We start from the raw sequence: 22,016 nt of genomic DNA on the forward strand, positions 1-22,016 counted from the left end.
AACTCACTCCTGTTTGAAGAACACTACTGTTTGATTGCCATCTCCGATCTCCCTTAGCCACGACAGTTGTAATCCAATCTTGTTGCATGAAAAGCTTGGTACTTTTTCAGTTAGCTGTTGCCACAATAATGCTGTAGAACAATCCACCACACAACTCAGGGTTTTAATCAACCACTATTTATTCTTATAGTTGGCTCTGCTTATCACTGTAGGTCTGGATTAACTGGTGTGGCTTGGTTTCTTTACAGGTCTCCGATAAGCCAGCTCACCCGGCAAAGGCACTAGAAGTAAACACTAGGGGCTTCTTAAGGCCTGCCCACATTCAAAACTGACACACTTCACTCTGTCTGCTTGCTCTTAACCAAAGCAAGCCATCTCACCAAGTATACAAAGTCCAAGGTTGATGGGGAAATAGATTCCTTTCACCTTTTATAGCAGGATATGGCTGTGAGAAAGAGTGACAAATTAGGGCCAGTCATTTAGCCTATGACGTTCAGTGACAGGTGGCAGTTCTGATTACTGTCTACCTTTGTCCTATTTTTGCAAATAGTACCTGAGCAATTACATTGAGCAAAGTGTTTGTTGAAATACCTTTCTAGTTCCAGACAAGGCAAGCCAGGTGAGGTTCTAACACCTGATTAAAGGCCCAAAGGTAACGTAGATGCCTGGCTAGGATGAATAACTTCTGTCAGTAAAACTAAGAACAATGTGCTGGGAACTGAAATGAGCCCATCCATGCAGTCACATAATTCAAAATCGATTAGATTTTAGTGGAATATATCCATTATACTGTATGTACATATGTATGCAACACTAGTTCACAGTAGCTTACAAGTATACCTTGTATACGTTTAGAATGTGCATTATTTTCATGAGTTAATACTGGTTTCTGTCTTATATTGCAAAGTTCTGAGTGAAAAGGATTATTGCCTTTTTTAAATGATAGAACCTAAATGTTAGAATTTATTCCATCTTTATGATTACAGACATTACAGAATAGGGCAGATAAGGCAAATAAAGCAAAACTTCCCTTCATTTCACCAGATGCAACATTTTGGCATTTTGATAATGTGCATGTTGACTTAATTCATTAACGTGGTTTCAAAGCCAGCAACCACAAATCTTTGCAATTTAGAATCTTCCTTCATAACCTTTTTCTTTTTCTTTCGTGTGTGTGTGTGTGTGTGTGTGTGCGCGCGCGACAGTCTTGCTCTGTCAACCAGGCTGAAGTGCAGTGATACAATCTCAGGTCACTGCAACCTCCACCTCTCAAGTTCAAGCAGTTCTCCTGCCTCACTCTCCCTAGTAGCTAGGATTACAGGCGCCCACCACCACGCTTAGCTAATTTTTGTATTTTTAATAGAGACAGGGTTTCGCCATGTTAGCCAGGCTTGTCTTGAACTCGACCTCAGGAGATCCACACACCTCAGCCTCTCAAAGTGCTGGGATTGCAGGTGAGAGCCACCGTACCTGGCCGAATTTTTTTTTGTAGAGATGGGATCTTGCTGTGTTGCCCAGGCTGGTCTTGAACTCTTGACCTCAAGTGATCCTCCCACCTCAGCCTCCTAAAGTGCTATAGGATTATAGGCAGAAGCCACCACTCCCAGCCCACTGCAGAGTCCTTGAAGCTCTTAAGTCTTCATCTGACACCTTGTTAAGATGGGGAACTGTGTGTTAAACCATTCTGTTAAGTTACTGTATAAAAATAAAACTGCTCCCAAGCATTGATTGAAACTGTTTTGCTATGAGCTTCCTGAGAGAAAAGTGAGGACTTAACCATTTTTTTTTCCATGAACTATGATCCCAGTACAGTGTACCTAATGTCCTTCACAGCCTAACAAAAGAGGTCAGGCAACCCTGCTCATCCTGTCTAGTTTGTCAGTATTTAGATGTAAGGTGGATTTAAAGCTAACCTGAGACTGAGGATTGCAACTATAATCCTAAGAGATCATCCAGTTTAGTACAAAAATGTTCCTGCAAGATGCCAGAGCAAGGGCGAAATCACGGAAGCAAATTAAAGCGATGATGGTTCATCTTTTACAAGTGAAAGGCAAACATGAAGAAGGAAATGATATTCTCCCTCCTAAACTTATTAAATTGATAAGCTATCTTCACAGCCTTTATGGATCACATCCAGAGTCCTCAATTTGTTGATTGAGGAGTGCATTTTCAAGGTGGCCAACAGGGAATTAGAGCTTTCAGGCTTTTCTTTGCTGTGGCATCATGAACTCCAGCTCCCCTTCATTGCTTTCTGAACATATTTCTGGGAAAGCTTGATGAGGTCAGTGCACAAATCCCTGCAGCCATCCCCCTTGAGGAACTTCTTGGCAAACCTGCATTGAAGAAGTGCTCCTTGCACTCATGCTTCATGTCAGGGTTTGCCTTTCCCACTTTGCTTCTGGCAATGGTGGTGACGGGGCACTCGGATGTTGTCACCTGTTCATTATTTTTTCATTTATATTCCCAATTCCCACCCTTCTTTTGAGACACAGCTAGGTATGTGCACTGCAAATGCTTCTCCAGAGAAACCCAAGGTCAAATTTCAAATAGGATGGTTATGGTCACCATAAAAGTGGCGATATTTGAGTGGTGGAAGAGGGTGCAGAACAGTAGGTAGGGCAAACAGCCAGGACACTATTATAAATAACTGTGATAGTGTCTTGTGTTACAGTATAATTAAACACAGGTTAGAGCCGTTACTACGATCGTTTTTTCCTAAGAGGTTTTGATTTTGGAGAACAGAATCTTGAGGATCAGTGGGGACTCTTGGTCTGAAAGGTATCACCGGCAGCAGGAGCAGGAGGCTGTCCACATTTCGTGTTTTCACTTGTGGGAGTGGACGCTGGCTGCAACCCTCAAATGCTGGGGGGAGTCGACCCACTGAGCCGCTGTCCAGTATGCCCAGGGCAAGGATATGGCTGCAAATCCTGCCTCCGGGCGGCCCCGACCTCCTTGGCTTCGGTGTCCAATTAGGAAAAAGAAGGGAGAAATTCGGTAAGAAATCCGTGAAAGAGGTTGGTCCTCCGCCCCCACTCAGGCCAGGAGCTGGCACAGAACGTGCCCCTACACGCCGTCCTAGTCCCAGAGAGTACGGCCGGAACTCACCCCGCCCGCCATGCCCCTCGGCCACGCCCCCTCTGCGTTTGGCTCAGCGTCGGGGCGGGGTCGACCTGCGATTGGCCGGGACCGTAATAGCGTCCCGGCGCGCCACGTGTGCGTAGAAACGCACAGGAAGCGCTCTGTTGGGGGCGCGGCAGCCGGGCTGGGCGGCGGTGGCAGTCATGGAGCGGGAAGAGGAGCCTCTGTCCGCGAGGCCGGCTCTGGAGACCGAGGGGCTGCGCTTCCTACACGTCACCGGTGAGTCGCTGCGGGGCAGCAGGGCGCGCGCCGCCACCTCCCCGGCGCGCCGCCATGATCGGTGGGTGGTCCTCCGCTGCTCGCGGCGCCGGGGCCTGGGAGCCCTGGGAACTGTCGGGCGTTGGCGCTGACGCGGACTCTGGGCAGCAGGCCCGGACCTTGCGCGGTGGCCTCTCGGGAGCCGCACTTCCCTTGGCGGCTCGGCTGGCCCTTGTTTGCGCAAGTCTTTTTTGCGAACCAGGCTCTTCCTGTTGCAGTTGCTGGAGTCACTCGGCCCTTGGCGTTTGCCTCTGGGACCTGCCCCACGCAGCCCCATACACACTCCTAACTCCCCGCACTGTCACCCCCTTTCTGTGTGGTTCCCTAGGTCTGAAAGGCCTTTGCCTTCCTGGTTCAGACTAGCTGCTCTTCATTTTTCAAAACCCAGTTGCTGTGTCCTCCACCCCCTAACTGCCCCCGACTCCCCAGTTGGTGGAGAAGTCTCACTTCTCGGAGATCCCTGAATTGTCGCACTTCTTGTTCATGTTTTAACGATCTACTTAGGAGGCTTTTTCCTCAGCTAGACCATGGAGGCTTTGAGGGCAGGAGTTACACTTTGTTGAGTCTTACGGAAAAGTCAACTGGTAGTGCCATTTTTAGTTTTTTGAAAACTTTTTTTTTTCTTTTCAGTGGGCTCCCTGCTGGCCACCTATGGCTGGCACATCGTCTTCAGCTGCATCCTTCTCTACGTGGTCTTTCAGAAGCTTTCCACCCGGCTAAGAGCCTTGAGGCAGAGGCAGCTGGACAGAGCTGCGGCTGCTGTGGGTCAGTGCCTTATAACCGAAATGAAAGCGGTGGTTCTTCACCTCCTTCTTTTATTAAGAATTAGTCTCTTATTAAAAGTAAGATGGGCCGCATAGCAAGACCCTGTCCCTATTAAAAAAATAAAATAGAGACACAGGCTCACGCCTGTAATCCCAGCACTTTGGGAGGCCGAGGCGGGGGGATCACGAGGTCAAGAGATCGAGACCATCCTGGTCAACATGGTGAAACCTCGTCTCTACTAAAAATACAAAAAATTAGCTGGGCTTGGTGGTGCGTGCCTGTAATCCCAGCTACTCAGGAGGTTGAGGTAGGAGAATTGTTTGAACCCAGGAGGCGGAGGTTGCAGTGAGCCGAGATCACACCATTGCACTCCAGCCTGGGTAACAAGAGCAAAACTCCGTCTCAAAAAAATAAATAAATAAAATAAAAATAGCCAGGAGTGGCATCACAAACCTGTAGTCGCAGCTGCTCAGGAGGCTGAGGCAGGAGAATCATTTCAGTCCAGGAAGTCAAAGCTGTGGTGGGCTATGATTGGGCCACACTACACTCCAGCGTGGGAAATTGACTGAGACCCTGCCTTTAAGAAATTATAAGAAGTATATGGTTCTCGGCTGGTCTGGGTATCTCACGCCTAGAATCCCAGCACTTTTTGGGAGGCCAAAGCCAGCACATTGCCTGAGGTCAAGAGTTTGAGACCAGCCTAGCTCACATGGTGAAACCCCACCTCTACTAAAAATACAAAAATTAGTGGAGTGTGGTGGTAGGCACCTGTAATCCCAGCTATTGGGGAGGCTGAGGCTGGAGAAATCGCTTGAACCCAAGAGATGGACGGTGCAGTGAGCTGAGATCCTGCCACTGCACCCCTGCCTGGGCAACAAGTGAGGATTTGTCTTTTTTTTTTTTTTTTTTTTTTGAGACAGAGTCTTGCCCTGTTGCTCGGACTGGAATGCAGTGGCGTGATCTCAGCTCACTGCAACCTCCACCTCCTGGGTTCAAGCAGTTCTCCTGCCTCAGCCTCCCAAGTAGCTGGGATTACAGGCGCATGCCACCACACCCAGTTAGTTTTTGTATTTTTAGTAGAGATCGCGTTTCACCATGTTGGTCAGGCTGGCCTCAAACTCCTGACCTCATAATCTGCCCGCCTTGACCTCCCAAAAAAAAGGGGCTGGGTGCAGTGGCTCACACCTATAATCCCAACACTTTGGGAGGCTGAGGCGGGCCTGAGGTCAGGCCTCTGAGATCACCTGAGGTCAGGAGTTTGAGACCACCCTGGCTAACATGGTGAAATGCCATCTCTACTAAAAATACAAAAATTAGCTGGGCCTGGTGGCATGTGCCCGTAGTCCCAGCTGCTCAGGAAAATCGCTTGAACTCGGGAGGCAAAGGTTGCAGTGAGCTGAGATGGAGCCACTGCACTCCAGCCTGGGTGACAGAGCAAGACTCTGTCTCTGAAATAAAAAATTTAAAAAAATATATTAGTAATAGATGGTTCTCATGTGTATAGGAGGAGAAAGAACGTTTTTTTGCTTCTGAAGCTGATTTTGGTGCATGTGTAACGCTTTTTTGTTTCAGAGAGTTAATGCAATGGAGAACCTGCCTGATGGTGCCCTGAGTGCATGTCTTGTTGGATGGCTTTTCATTTATAGGCTGGTTTAAAATGAAAACATATTTTCTCTGTACTTGTAGGTCTGCCTACTAAGTTGAGTTATCTCTAGAACATTTTGAGAGAATTAACAGGCAGCCTTATCTCTTCATGTCCACATCATTTTGATTTTCACTAACTTATCCATCAGACCTGATTTCCAGATATATTTACCCATTTAAAAAACTCATTCTCTTTGAAAGGTAGCCTTTTCACTAGTTAGAAGATACAGTTTCTGTGGACATATCCAAAGAAATGCTACATGTTTTTAGAATAGTGAAGTAGTATAAATTGTCATTCATCTGAGTCACTGGTACTGAGATTGAGATGGTAGACTTTGTTTTACAAACGAGATGAAAATACAGGTTAAGCGGGGGAGTTCATTTCTATTCATAATGCTATGTGGAAGGATTTTTTTTTGTTTTCTGTAGAAACAAATACCTAAGAATCTTAACTCCTGGGCTAGTTGAGGGATGGATGATTTAGAAAACTTTATATTTCCTTGGTAGTCTTCCAGGATTCTGGTCAACCTAGAGACCGAGGGTGTCATTGAGGTACCCAAAATGTGCTCTGTGTGGCCGCCATCCCAGGCTTTATGAATTGGTATTGCTCAGGAGAACTTAGAAATTGACATTTCTAACCGGTTTCTGGTGATGCAGATATTTGGAGCTAAAATCCATGGCTCAGCAACAGACCCCTGCCCCTTGAAGCAGTAAAATGTATGCAGAGGGGTCAGGATTACTCATGTAAAAACATGTTTCATTGTCTGATGTCGATACCTCTTTGTACTTCTAATAATGCAGACACTCAGGTTTCTATTCTACAAAGTGCTTGATCTCAATTTTTTTCTGACGTTTTAGAACCTGATGTTGTTGTTAAACGACAAGAAGCTTTAGCAGCTGCGCGATTGAAAATGCAAGAAGAACTAAATGCTCAAGTTGAAAAGCATAAAGAGAAACTAAAACAGGTAGCACCCAGCTTCAGTTTGAATATGTACATAGAAATTGGCTGAGGCTCAGTCGATTACAGTTGCTGTCTGTGTTGTCTATAAGCTTCTAGGACCAGGTCCGATCCCATTAGATTTAATAAGTATTTCAGTTCCTACCATGTCAGTATTGGTGATATCAAGAAAAATACACTATTGTTAGGGAACAGTAGATGTGTGACTATTTTACAATGACAGGTACAGAGCACAGGAGAAGAGACAGGTTGGAGGGTACATGTGAGTGTGTGCACATGCCTGTGTCTTCTACATTACCAAAAATGTCCTGATAGACGTGAATTTCAGAAGAACATGGAGTCAGTCATCTTTTTCATGAAACATTTTGCTTTCTTTCATAGTGTGCAAAAACCAAAGCTTCTCTTTGAGTTAAACTCATACCACAAGATCACAACGGTTATATTAACCAAAGAAAATGAGGGTGGCGTTTGTTCTGAAAGACCCAAATTAGGAATTGTCAGTTACCGCTGTCTTTTAGAGCCATGGCAGTCTCTGAATTCCTTCTGTGCAATGTGATTGTTTCTCAGCTTGAAGAAGAAAAAAGGAGACAGAAGATTGAAATGTGGGACAGCATGCAAGAAGGAAAAAGTTACAAAGGAAATGCAAAGAAGCCTCAGGTGACTGGAGACTTTGGCCAGCTGGCATTTTGTAGTAGGTGAAGATTGCCAAGTAGAATGTTTTCATTGTTTCTTACACCTGTGTGTATTCAAACAGGAGGAGGACAGTCCTGGGCCTTCCACTTCATCTGTCATCCCAAAACGGAAATCGGACAGAAAGCCTTTGCGGGGAGGTGGTAAGCACCACCGATATCAAATGTTAACACATTTTCAACACTTACAGGATATAGTTACCTTTTATAAACCAGACTGTTTCTTTGTGCATAAATTAAGACTAATTCTTTAGGATTGTGAAGATTCAGTAAAGGAAACAGATGAAAACCACCTCCTAGGCCCTTACTAAGTGCTTGGAAGGATTGTACTTGTAGTACAGTATTCTCACTTGATCCCTCTGCAGTCCCGTAGAGGGAGAGCTAATTAGGACGAGGAGTTCTCTGCCAGTCTTCAGATGAGTGTCAAGGAGCTGGAACACAGTGGTTTGGGCCTTTCTAGCCAGGACCACCATGTTTCTTCAGATAACAAGGAGTGGCAGACAGATGCTCATTCAAAGCTTTTTCCTGTGTGCAACACTGCCCTGGGGACTCTGAGTGGTGCTGTACCAGTCTGTCTTCATCCCATCTCCAAGAATTTCAAGTCTGGGAAGATGGGACTCACAAACAAAAATAAGCAATCTTTTGTGATTCTGGCTAAGAGTTGCAAGTTACTGCTGAGGAATGAGAGAGCAAAGACACTAGAACACTATAGAACACTTCCAGGGCGGAAGACTTTGTATTCTCTATAGGAGGAGAGGGCGCACAGCAGAGGCCTGGAGACCTCATGGTGTCTGTGAGGACTGAAGACAGACTGGGACATGGGCCACAAACTTGGCTGACCTTAGATGCTGAGCTGTAATCCCCTTTGTGTCTGGAGACTAAACCTGGCTTGCTGTAGAGAAGGTGATACATCTGGAAAGAAAATGCTATTTTTAGATGGTCCTGCTAGAAGCTTATTTTTAGACACATAGAGGTGATATTTAGGATAGGAACGGAAATCGTAGAAGATGGAATGCATGCATGGCCTCTTTCAGTGTCCCCAGCATTCCTGAGCTGGGGCTTTGACTAGCCTGGTTTTACAAATAGGGAAACTGAGGCACAGGATTGTATTGCTCAAAGATTCCACTGCCAGTAAGGAGTAAAACCAACATATTTAAGTTGTGGCTGACCCTAGAACCTGAGCACTCAACCAGGTCCCCAGTTGTCCGTTGACTTTGGGAAGCTCACGAGGGAGTGGGGCAGGGGTAGCGGGGAAGCACACAGATGACCTGGCTCTGACTGGTAGAAGTGGCAGGTTTCATTCTGTTTTGATTTTTTTAAATCCGTTTTCTATAGTTTGAACAGTCCTTATTTGAATGTGTGAGTTTCAGTAATACATTCTCTGTGATAGGAGGCTTCATATACTTAAATCAGACCATCTTGAGGAAGTTTTTGGTGACTCTTTTGCATGTGTTTTGGAGGTTAGGACAAAGAAGTTGAATGACTTCTTTTTTCTCCACCAGAAAATCAATTCAAATGGCAATCACAATATAAAGGTTTCTTTTTTTTTAAATAGTAGCTAAAAATTTTTTAAATGTACCTTAGAATCCATATCTTTGTAGTGCTTTGCATGTCAGTCACAGAATTTTATTTTGGATATAGAATGTTCCCAGGTTTTCAGATTTTTATCCATACTGTTTTGCTTCCTTTCTGTCATCCCAGGTTATAACCCTTTGTCTGGTGAAGGAGGTGGAACCTGCTCCTGGAGACCTGGACGCAGAGGCCCATCATCTGGCGGATGAGGCTAAGAATCTTGTTAGTGTAGCTTTTGACATTAGCAAGATGAATCCTTAACCCTCGATTCAATTGCCTTACGCACCCTTTTCACAGTGACTAGCCAGGGGGAGGTGGGGTTTGTTTCTGTTCATAACTACACCTGCATATGTCAGGGCTCCAGGCAGCAAAGGGTATAGATGTTGCCACTAGGCGTTAGGTTGGTGGTCATGTTCCATTTGGAGATAGTGATTGCATTCATTGATTTCATGGTTAATTGCTAGTTGGTAGGGAAAGGCCTCTAGATGATTAGCAATCTTGATAAAAGAGTAATGATATTTTGAAGTTAGAAATCTTGCTGCCAGGACAGTCTCTGTGACAGGTTGCGTTGAATGATGTCTTCCTTAGCAATGGTGAGCCCACCAGTGAGGATTACTGATGCGGACAGTTGATGGGGTTTGTTTCTGTATATCTATTTTTATGTACAGAACTTTGTAAAAACAAAACTGTAAATTTAAAAACTGAGAATAACATTTTTAGCATCTTTCAAGGAAATTTACGGACTTGAATTTGTCTATCAAACATTAAATAGCTTTTTATTTCTCACAACCTCCAACTATTATTACTTATTTCTCCATTTATTACTGCTGACCCAGAATAAGTCTGGCAGGTGGCAGACAGCTGTGCTGATTTCGAAAGTTGACCGGCTCCTGGGGGTTCATCCAGAAAATCAGATGCTTCGAGTCGAGTCGCTGAACTGGGATAAAGAAGCGTCACACCTCGACGTTCCTCACAGGCCGCCCGGGTTTCTACCCGTCCTCTCAGTTAGTCCCTTTCGCCACAACTCATCTGTTACGCCCTTGTCCAGAGGCACTGTCAGGGGTTTTGGATAAAGAGCCAAATGGTAAATATCTTAGACTCCACAGGCCACATAAGCTCTCTCTTAGGTTTTTATGGTTTTTTATTGAGACAGAGTTTCGCTCTTGTTACCCAGGCTGGAGTGCAATGGCATGATCTCGGCTCACCACAACCTCCGCCTCCTGGGTTCAGGCAATTCTCCTGCCTCAGCCTCCTGAGTAGCTGGGATTACAGGCACGCGCCACCATGCCCAGCTATTTTTTTTGTATTTTTAGTAGAGTCGGGGTTTCACCATGTTGACCAGGCTGGTCTCGATCTCTTGACCTTGTGATCCACCCGCCTCAGCCTCCCAAAGTGCTGGGATTACAGGCGTGAGCCACCGCGCCCGGCCCAGGTTTTTATGTTTTTAAAGGAGTGTTTTTAAAATGATTATTTTGCTGATGGGCTGGATTTGGGCTGCATGCGGTAGTTTGTGGACCCTGCTATAGAGTCTAAATCATCAGAAGGAAACACGTTAACCTTCAAAATAGGGGCAATTCACTACAAAAGTATTCTAGAATGGTCTTATACATAAATTACTCAACACTTATTGTCTCCTGCAGGTAGAGTACTCTGTGATTGCTTCTTGACAAAGGGAAATAGTCTGTCTGTGCGAGACAAAATCTCTTGGGGGGAGCTCCCGAGAGGGTCGAAGGAGAGGAAGCAGGATCCTTGAGCAGTGTAGTTACAAACCAATAGGTTGGCATAGTCAAGACTTAGTCTTTGAGTCTAGAGAGATTTGAGTTTCATTTTGCCTTTGGAGGAAATTGGGGGGTTCAGGCCAAAGAAAGGGTCAGTGGAAACAAGGGTGGGCCTTGTGAGGTATGGGGAAGCCCTTGGATGCTCATTCCCTTTCAGGTATGTTCCCTGGATTGGCTCCCCACCAGCACAGAAGATTTCACAATGTGGGAAATGGTATACTCGGATTACAATATTTCATCCAGATTTGTTTACATCTAGAGAGAACCCCTTGTAGGATACAAGGAAACTTTTTAACATTCTTCCTTGAATATGTTTTCTGTAGCTGAAAAGTGTGTGAAGTGGCTGTCAGCTACACATTTCAGAAGTAGAGGGGCTCTGGCTCGGGGTTTCATATGCAGCTGAGCGGCTCCCTTACTGCAGTCGGTCAGGAGCCCTCAAGGGCTCTGGCTCGGGGTTTCATATGCAGCTGAGCGGCTCCCTTACTGCCGTCGGTCCGGAGCCCTCGACACAAGAGTTTGTTATAAATATGAAGAGTAGAGGGGCATGTTTTAGTATACTATAAGATGTGACTGACTACTTTGAAACCTGACTTTTTTCATAAATGGAGAAATTATCAAGTCATGAGCACATGGGAAGAAACAGTGCTTGAATTCCTCATGCCCCCGTTACATCTAGCACCTTTTGGTGGGGGGGGAGGGAGGGTGTCATGGAGAATTGAGATAATGGAAGGGAGAGGGAAACTTGCGTTCGTTTAATAGCATTTGAAGATGGCTTACCATGTGGCAGGAGTGTCCATTTCTATTTGGTTCCCATAGAATCCTGTGAAGTGGGTATGTTATAACCTTGGTTTTCAGAAACTGAAGCTTAGATGGATTTTGTAACAGGTCCACAACCCTACTCACTGCAGTCTGCTTTGTCCTTGTGTTCCTGTTAGCCAAAGGCCTCAGGTCATCAAGGGGTGGGGAGCTTCTTGTAGCTAATGAAACAGTTACAGGGCCGGGCACGGTGACTCAGGCCTGTAATCCCACTAGGTGAGGTGGGTGGATCACCTGAGGTCAGGAGTTTGAGACCAGCCTGACAAACGTAGAGAAACCCTCTCTCTACTAAAAATACAAAAAATTAGCCAGGCGTGGTGGTGCATGCCTGAAATCCCAGCTACTCGGGAGGTTGAGGCAGGAGAATTGCTTGAACTTGGGAAGTTAAGGTTGCAGTGAGCCAAGGTCTCCTGATTGCACTCTAGCCTGGGCAGCAAGAGCAAAACTCCAAAAAAAAAAACAAACCACAGTTATGAATAATTCAGTGAAGATCATGTTACAGATCTAGGACATTAAGCACTTCAGAAAGGTAGACTGAGCTTGCTGGAGAAAGTGGGTCTTGGCTGTTTCTAGAAAAAATGAGAAATTGGGGGCAGAGGTGCAAGTGCCAAAAGCTGAGGCCCCTGGGGCAGAAGGGACTGGGCCAGAGCCATAAAAACCATGTTTGAAACCGAAGCGGTATGCTTGCCTTGTCCAGCAGAGGCTGCTGCGGTGCTCGCGGTGTGTCCTGGCAATATGTGAGTTTGGGACTGATGTGGCAGACACTGGGAGCTGTCAAGTTTTAGATGATGTGTGGCACACCCCATCCTAATCATGGAGCAACATGAGTAAATTGTGGGGCAGAACACACGTGAGTCTTGAACTGGAATGCTTAGGAGATAGAGTTGTGCCCTTGGCCAAGTGTGAGGAGGAAAAGACTTGAGCAGCTGTGTTTGGATCCCATTTCTGCCCCAGACTCCACTCTGCACCCGCTTCCTGTCCTCTCCTTCATGCCATCTCCACTGGCTGCTCCTCGTCAGATAGGTGACATGCCAAGTCTGTCTCTTCTTGGAAAGAGCAAGGCCCTGTCAGATGCACAGCCCCGGGTGCCTCGGTGGGCATTCCTGGCCCTACCCCTTATGAATGTGGAAGGTGCTCTTACTGGGTTCATCCCATTTCAAATGCCAGTGGAATTTGGTCTTGCTTTATTTGACTTGGTAGCACATTTTCTACATGCCCCTCCTTGCATCCCTCCCTCCTTCCTTCTAGAACACTACACACTGGGTTTTAGCCCCTCTGCTCCAATGATGGCCCATACCTCTCTCCTTTGCCAATTGTGCCATGGTCTCTAGTCTTGAAGTGTTCGTAATTTCTCTTCCTGCATTTGCCATAAAATCCATTCTGCTGAAGCTGCACTTCTGGTCACCTGTGGCAGGGAGTGACGAGTCGCCTCGGTTCAAGCTGCACTTGAGGTCCCCTGTGGCAGGGAGTGACGGGTCGCCTCAGTTCTCACCTGAAGTTAGCATCCTTTGCGATCATGGAGCACTCCTTAAGAAACACCTCACTTGGCTTCCCAGACACCAAGCTGGCCTGGTTTTCTCCTATGTTTCTGGCTGCTCCTCATTCTCGTTTGCTGCTTTTTCTCACCTTCCTGAAACCCCTGAGGTGTCCAGAGTTGCCTTTGGACCTGTTGTCTTGGCCACATTTGTCCCCAGTCTCATGCAGTGGCTGAGGGGACCCCCCTCCCTCCACCTTTCTCCCCTGACTCTAAGGGGAAGAAGGTCAGGTTGCGGTGACTGCCGGAGCATCCAGTCTTTCTCTGGTACAGCTGTCGCATTTTGTTGTAATTGTGTCTTTTTCCTTCGTCCAAGACAAAAGGAGTTATCTCTTTGGTGTGTGGATGCATCTCTGGCAGCTAGAACAAGGCCTGACACAAGCGCCCGCCTCATGGGGTTAGAAAAGGCAAGAAGGAAGCCATCACTCTAATACCACGTGGCAAAAGTGGCCTTGTGGATACCAAATCTGTACAATCGCATCTTCTAGTGATCATGCAGTTGGGTAATTGTGGCTTACGATAGATATCAGCGTTTCATACCCCATCTGAAATGTCTGGGCACGAAGAATTCATGGAAAGTGATGATGGGCTTTGGGAAACCAAAGGCTCAGAATGGGCTGGGGGTGCCGAGGATGCGGTGGACAGTGTAGACACCAACCCTGCCCTGAGGGCCTTGAGATCTGGGGGGGACAGTGAGCATTGCCAATCACAAAAGCAGATGCTGAGAGCTGATGAGGGTCACAGATGAGAAATACACATTCCAGTAAGAAACGATCTGACCGTGGGAGACCTAACTTGAGGTTTATTTTGTAGCCACAGATTCCACTTCTATGGAAGTAGGGATTGGAAGTTGTAGGAAATAATTTAGAGATGAAACAACCTTTTTCTCTGTCTTAGCTGCTGTAACAGTACCACAGACTGGGTGCTTTATAAACAGCAGGCATTTATTTCTGGAGGCTGGAATACAGGGTTGGCCATGTTCTGGTGAGGCCTTCTTTCAGGCTGCAGATGGCCAGCTTTTCCTTGTGTCTTCATGTGGTGGAGAGAGCTCTGGGGGTCCCGTTATAGGAGCACTAATTCCATCATGACCTAATTATCTCCGAAGGCACCCCCCGAATACCATCACCTTAGGGGTATGGATTTCAACGTGCTGATTTGTGGGGGACACATACATTCAATCCATAACCACAAACCGGGAGATGAGTGTTCGATGTTAGTACCTGTTCCTGACACTCCTCAGTAGATGTGTCTGTCTTGGGGTCTACATGGTCCTTTGCAGATTCCTCCAGCAAAGGCCTCTTGGTGGGAGGAGCTGTTGAGTCACATTGCAAAGGCGTAGGCACAGGGAGGGGAAGCAACTGGCCATCTGCAGTAGCAGTGAGTCTTCCGGGTCATACAGCCTTGATAGACGTCTTTCCACTTGTGAAACTCCTCCCCACCTGGGTCAAGACTGCCCCAACTTGATCTTTGAGGACTGTCCCCCAAATTGATAAGCAAGAGAATGACCCAGCAAATGACTCCTGCTCTGACCAATACGCAACACGTCAGTCCCAAAAGAGCATAGGAAATGGCCTGTGTCAGTCAGGGTCAGCTGGAAATGGCATGCCCACATGGGCTAGCTGAGGGGCGTTCAGTAAAGGAGCTGTTTGCCAGGGTGCAAACAGGGTTAGGCATGATAAATCTGGGCGGCTAGAATATCGGGGAGCCTTTAATGCCCTCAAACCTGAGAGCAGTTACCAGAACATGGGGAGAGGGCTGCCTGACAGAGACCAGCCTTCAGTAGAGACGGCCAGCTCTCAGTGACCCAGCAAGAAGGACCACGACAAATGCCGTTAGTCTCCTTCCACCCACCAGCCTTCTGCCTATGCCTCCCAGTGTCTGTGCCCAGCTGAAGGTGTGAGCCTCTGAGGATGGCAATATCTTTTTTTTTGAGATGGAGTCTCACTCTATGTCCCAGGCTGGCATGCAGTGGTGTGGTCTCTGCTCACTGCGACCTCCACATCCTGCATTCAAGGGATTCTCCTGCCTCAGCCTCCTGAGTAGCTGGGATTACAGGTGCACACCACCACACCTGGCTAATTTTTGTATTTTATTTTTTAGACAGTCTCGCACTGTTGCCTGGGTTGGAGTGCAGTGGCATGATCTCAGCTCACTGCAACCTCAGCCTCCCAGGTTGAAGGGATTCTTGTGCCTCAGCCTCCCTAGTAGCTGAGATTACAAGCACCCACCACCATGTCCGGCTAATTTTTTGTATTTTTAGTAGAGACAGGGTTTCACCTTGTTGGCCAGGCTGGTCTCAGACTCCTGACTTCAGGTGATCCGTCCGCCTTGGCCTCCCAAAGTGCTGGGATTACAGGCCTGAGCCACTGCGCCTGGCCTTAATATCTGCTAAGCGAATTAACTGATGCTTGCACTCAAGGTGACTATCAGGCGTTGAGTTGTGTTCCCCAAAAAGATGTGCTGAGGTCTGGCGCCCCGTACCTGTGAATATGCTCCTATTTGGAGTTAGACTTTCAGCAGATGTAATCCAGTTAAGATGAGATCTGCTGAGTTAAGGTGGGCCCTGGGCCAACGCGTTAGTGAATGAGTTGGCTATGGCTGCTGTAACAAAATGCCACGGACTGGGTGTCTGCAGCCACAGACATTTATTCCCTCACAGTCCTGGAGGCTGGAAGCTGGAGGAGGTGCCTCAGGCCTTTCCTCCAAGGCCTTTCTTCTTGGCTGGCAGATGGCCACCTTCCAAAGTGCTGCCTCGCCACAGGGTCTTTTCTGTGTCACAATGGCCCCTCCTGCCTCTCTGTGTCCTGATCTCTTCTTTCAAGTACATCAGTCATATCAGATTAGGGCCCACCCTAATGGCCTCTCCTTAATTGCTTCTTTAAAGATTATCACCAAATATAGTCATATCCTAGGATACTGAGGGTTAAGGCTTCAACATATGAATTTTAGGGGGGACAATTCAGCTTATAACAATTGGTGTCCTTAGAAGAGAAGAAGCCAGGTGTGGTGGCTTAAGCCTGTAATCACAGCAATTTGGGAGGCTGAGGCAGACAGATCACGAGATTAGGAGTTCAAGACCAGCCTGACCAAAATGACAAAACCCTGTCTCTACTAAAAATACAAAAGTTAGCCAGATGGGGTAGTGAGTACCTGTAATCCTAGTTACAGTCCCAGCCTCCCAACTGGGAGGCTGAGACAGGAGAATCACTTGAACCCAGGAGGCGGAGGTTGCAGTGAGCTGAGATCCTGCCACTGCACTCCAGCCTGGGTGACAGAGCAAGATTCTGTCTCAAAATAAATTAGTAAATAAACAGGCCAGGTGTGGAGGCTCTAATTCCAGCACTATGAGAGGCTGAGGTGGGCAGATCACAAGGTCAGATGATTGAGACCATCCTGGCCAACATGGTGAAACCCTGTATCTACTAAAAATACAAAAATTAGCTGGGCACCTTTAATCACAGCTACCTGGGAGGCTGAGGGAGGAGAATCACTTGAACCCGGGAGGTGGAGGTTGCAGCCAGCCGAGATTGTGCCACTGCACTCCAGCCTGGTGACAGCGAGACTCCATCAAATAAATAAGACACAGACACTAAAAGAAGGTGACCACATGAGACTGGGCAGAGACTGGAGTGATGCAGCCACAGCCAAGGAGAGCCTGGGGCCACCAGAAGCTCAAAGAGGCAGGGAAGCATCCTCCCCTCGAGGACAGGAGAGAGCACGGCCCTGTTGACACCTTAAGTGTGGCCTAAAAACCATGAGAGAAGCAATGTCTGTAGTTATAAGCCATCGAGTTTGTGGTCATTTGTTCTAGTAGCCACAGGAAGTGAATACAGCAGCATCCAGCAAGCACAGTGGAACTGTCGGAATTTCCCTCCCCTGTGACAAGGGATGTGGTCCTAAGGCTCAGGACACACATAAGTTGCATGGATGTGCCACGTGTAGCTTGCTCAGCACCCCTCTGCAACCATACTCCCCAGAGATGGCCCAGAGGACACTCCTTCATCAGAGCATAAAGCAAGTGCTGGAAGGGGAACCAGAATGCTTGAGCAGCACGGGAGGAAGGCTGGCTGGAGGGCAGTGAGGTTGCACCCTGCTGGATGAGGTCTGTTGCCCCTCCACATCTACTCTCCACCTAGTTCCTGCCCCAGGAGGCTGACCCGTATGAGCTGCAGGGATCCCTTCTATGCAGCCTTTCAGGCCCGCTCCTGGGGTGCTGCCCTGAGGCCACCTTGGCTGCAGGCGTAGGTCACTTGCTCAGTGGATACGAGCACCACCCCACATGCTCCGCCCAGCACAGTAAACTCTGATTTCCTTTTCCTGAAGTTGGGCTCCAGCAAGCCTTAGGATCCATTCTCCTCCTGACGCCCTTGGAGTCCGCAGCTGTGATTCTTCCCAGACTCCTGCCACAGGGATGGACGAAGTCATACCACAGTGATGGCTGTGTACAGTGAGCCTTGTACTTTTCCATCTCGGATTTTCTGGAATCAGGCTCTTCCCATTGCCTGGAGGTTGTGCGAAGGGATGAGAGTGAGGCCTGCAGGATCAGCAGCAGGCGGAAAGACAATTGTCCTAGTGCCTTAAGTGAAAGCTGTTTCTGCAGGAAGTAGGCAGTGGGGCTGAGATGAAGGGATGTGGAGGCTGAGCGTTCTCAATTCTCAGTCTCCTTTGTGTCCACCCATATTTCAGGGTCCCTCTCCTTTCCCATCAATGCGCTTAGCATTAGACACCTGTCGGGGTGAGCGTCTCATTGGCAATGCTGCTCTGGAGCCCTTAAGGCCAGGCCTGGGCTTGGCTTCAGCCATTTCTCTTCTGCAACTACAGGGGATGGCGGAATTCCAGCAGAGCTGGAATTCACTATATTCACTTCCTGACGCTGCTAGAACCAATGACCACAAACTGGGTGGCTTCTAACTAGACGTTGTTTCTCTCCAAGTTTTTGAAGCCACACTTAAGGTGTCAGCAGGGCTGTGCTCCCTCCTGGCCTCGAGGGGAGGATGCTTCCCTGCCTCTTTGAGCTTCTGGTGGCCCCAGGCTCTCCTTGGCTTGTGGCTGCGACACTCCAGTCTCTGCTGCGGGCTTCACGTAGTCGCCTTCTTTCAGTGTCTGTGTTTCTTCTCTTCTCTTATTTATTTATTTCGAGATGGAGTCTTGCTCTGTCACCCAGGCTGGAGTGCAGTGGTGGGATCTCGGCTCACTGCAACCTCTGCTTCCTGGGTTCAAGCGATTCTCCTGCCTCAGCCTCCCAGTCAGGAAGCCGGGACTGTAGCTGGGACTATAGGTGTACCTCCACCACGTCCGACTAATTTTTGTATTTTAATAGAGACAGGGTCTTACCATGTTGGCCAGGCTGGTCTTGAACTCCTGACCTCAATTTTCTTCTGTGTTCCATGTCAGACCCTAAGTAACTTCAGCTTGTCCTTTTCCCTATACACACTCGAGACCCATCAGAAGCAGCCAGGCGACCCCACCATCTCCACAGTCATCCTGGTTGCCATTGTGCCTGCTTCACAGCCGTTTGGCTTCCACTACGTTGCTCTGCTCTGGTCCACTTTCCTAGGCCATGGCCATGGGTACTTTGAATGCCCATGACACCCCTGCCTGTCATGGAGTAAGTACCAGAGTTCTGTTGCTCATTCCTTACATAGCGATCCAGTCCCCAGTCCCATTTTGAGAGTATGTCTCCCAGGACCACATTGTGAGTCAATAGGAAAATGCAGTGAGATAGCACTACACACTTACTGGAAAGGCTAGGCTGGGCACAGTGGCTCACGCCTGTAATCTCAGCACTTCGAGAGGCCAAGGTGGGCAGATCACTTGAGGTCAGGAGTTTCTGAGACCAGCCTGGCCAACATGACAAAACCCTGTCTTTACTAAAATTAGGGAAAAAATGAGCTGGGCATGATGGCACCCACCTGTAATCCACTTGGGAGGCTGAGGCATGAGTATTGCTTGAAGTGGAGAGGTGGAGGTTGCAATTAGCTGAGATCATGCCACTGACTCCAGCCTGAATGACAGAATAAGACTTTGTCTCAAAAAAAAAAAAGGCTAAAATTAGAAAGACTATTCCAAGTGTTAACGAAAATGTGGCTGAAGAAGAACTCACATGCTCCTGGCAGCAACAGAAAATGGAAAACGGTGTGGTAGTACCATAAAAAGTGACATTCCACCCATAAATACCTACAGGAAGTAAAAACGTGTCCATACCAAGACTTGCACATACATGTTCCCAGCTACTTTCCATGTAGTAGCTCAAATTGAAATCAGTGCAAATACCCATCAACAGGTGAATGGACGGATACGTCGTGGTAGGGTCATAGAATGGAGCGCTATTAAGCAACGAAATGAAATGAACAAAATGGAATGGAATGGATGCATGCCACGTGGATGTATTCCAAAATAGTTACGACACGTGAAAAAAGCCAGGTCAAAAAAAAAACCCAAAACACATACCATAGGATTCCCTTTCTACAAAAATCTGGAAACTGCACATCAATCTATAGTGACGGAGTGCAGAACCGAGGTTGCCTGAGGTGGAGGTGGGGGAATAGGGAGGGAAGAATGAAAAGGTGGTTCAAGCAAACTTTTTGGGGCAGTAGACAAGTCTGCCGTCTCGGTGGTGATGGTGTCTGTGATACTGTGAAACATATATTTGGTTTTCAACTCTGCTGGGATACACGTCCTAGAATCCTTAGAATGATGTCCTCTCCTATGCTCATGAGTTGGCTGGTGGCTGGTAGCCCCATAGGTAGCTTCCGGATGGGGCTGGTACCTGAAAGACCAAGGCAGAATCAGAGGGTTGGGACTTTCACCCCATTCCCCAGCCTCGAGGGGAGAGGGGCTGAAGGTTGAGTTGACCACCAATGGCCAATGTAATGAAGCTCCCATAGAAACCCAAGAGGACTGGATTTTGGGAGATTTCAGACAGCTGAACATGTGGAAGCTTACGGGGTCCTGAACAACACCTCACCCATGTACCAGGAGGGTGGCACACCCCAATTCCAGCAGGACAGAGGCTCCTGCACTCAGAACCCTTCCAGACCTCTCCCTGTGTATCTCTTTGTCTGGCTGTTCATCTGAGTCCTTCAAAATATTCTTTGTAATGAACCGGTAAACATAAATGTTTCCCTGAGTACAAATTAACTGAACCAAAGGGGGATTATGGGAACCCCAGTTCATAGTCACAAGGTCCGAAGGCCCAGACTTACACGTGCCTGAGTGGGGACAGGAGCCACCTTGGGCACTGAGCCCTCAACCTGTATCTGAAGCTGTTTCCAGGTAGATGATAGCAGAATTGAATTGGAGGACACCTCGCTGAGGCTGGCTGCAGAATTGATTGCTTGCTTCTTGGCGAGGAAAACACAAGCCCCCAGCACATTGGATCACAGAAGCCTTCTGTGTTGATTGTTGGTGTGAAAGCAGAGGAAAAACACAGATGAGTGGCTTTTTTCACACATGGCATCACAGGTGTGTATGTCAACACTTAAATTGTACATTTTAAACAAGCAGTTTATTGTATATCAATTATACTTTACAACAGTTTGGTTTTTTGTTTTTTGTTTTTTTTGAGATGGAGTCTCGCTCTGTCTCCAGGCTGGAGTGCAGTGGCACAATCTTGGCTCACTGAAACCTTTGCCTTCCAGGTTCAAGTGATTCTCCTGCCTCAGCCTCCCAAGTAGCTGGGACAACAGGTGTGTACCACCAAGTCCAAGTAATTTTTGTCTTTTTAGTAGAGACAGTGTTTCACCATGTTGGCCAGGCTGGTTTCAAACTCCTGACCTCAAGTGATCCACCTGCCTCAGCCTCCCAAAGTGCTGGGATTACAGGCGTTAGCCACCGTGCCCCACTGATGTTGAGCATTTTTTCATATACCTGTTGGGTTTTTGAGAAGCGTCTATTGAGATCTTTTCCATTTTTTGATTGGATTATTTGGGTTTTGTTGTTGTCATTGAGTTGTCTGAGCTCGTTGTATACTCTGGTATTAATTCCTTGTCAGCTGAATTGTTTGCAAGGATTTTCTCCCATTCTGTGGGTTGTCCCTTCACATTGTTGGTTGTTTCTTTTGCTGTGCAGAAGCTTTTGAGCTTAATGTGCTCCCACTCGTTCATGTCTGCTTTGGTTACCCGAGCTTCTGAGGTCTTGCTCAAGAAATCTTTGTCCAGACCAATGTGCTGGAGCATTTCCCCAGTGTTTTCTTCTAGTTGTCTCATAGTTTCAAGTCTTCAAGTTTTTAATCCATTTTTATTTATGTTTGTATATGGCAAGAGATAGCAGATCACTTGAGGTCGGGAGTTCGAAACCAGCCTGGCCAACATGGTGAAACCGTGTCTCTACTAAAAATACAAAAATGAATTGGACTTGGTGGTGCAGGCCTGTAGTCCAGCTACTTGGGAGGCTGAGGCAGGAGAATCACTTGAACCAGGGAGGCAGAGGTTACAGTGAGCTGAGATTGAGCCACTGCACTCTAGCCTGGCAACAGAGCGAGACTCTGTCTCAAAAAAAAAAAAAAGAAAGAAAGAGAAATGAAATCTCTACTAAAAATATAAAAATTAGCCAGGTGTTGTGATGGGCATCTGTAATCTCAGCTACTCAGGAGGCTGAGGCTTGAGAATCACTTGAACCTGGAAGGCAGAAGTTGCAGTGAGCCAAAATTGTACCACTGCACTCCAGCCTGGGTGACAGAGTGAGACCATCTCAAGAATAAATAAATAAATAAGTAAATAAGTAAAAATAAAAAAAGAAAAGAAACGTGCCCATCAATGGATGGATAGATTTTAAAATGTGGTGCATATTCACAACCAAATATTACTCAGCCATAGAAAGAATAAAATCTTGTCATTTTCAACATAAATGTAACTGAAGGACAT

General features: G+C 47.1%; 1 protein-coding gene across 1 annotated transcript; it reads left to right on the forward strand.

Annotated features, from left to right (window-relative positions):
• The first annotated feature begins 3,209 nt into the window (after positions 1 to 3,209).
• Positions 3,210 to 9,823, forward strand: SELENOS (selenoprotein S). The gene is given in 6 exon segments (NM_001199926.1): positions 3,210 to 3,357; positions 4,027 to 4,161; positions 6,664 to 6,770; positions 7,331 to 7,420; positions 7,518 to 7,596; positions 9,154 to 9,823. Coding segments are annotated over 6 exon segments (573 nt in total). The 5' UTR covers positions 3,210 to 3,281; the 3' UTR covers positions 9,240 to 9,823.
• The last annotated feature ends 12,193 nt before the right edge of the window (positions 9,824 to 22,016 follow it).

Source organism: Callithrix jacchus, chromosome 6 (genome assembly GCF_049354715.1).
Source record: "Callithrix jacchus isolate 240 chromosome 6, calJac240_pri, whole genome shotgun sequence".
Lineage (NCBI taxonomy): Eukaryota > Metazoa > Chordata > Mammalia > Primates > Cebidae > Callithrix > Callithrix jacchus.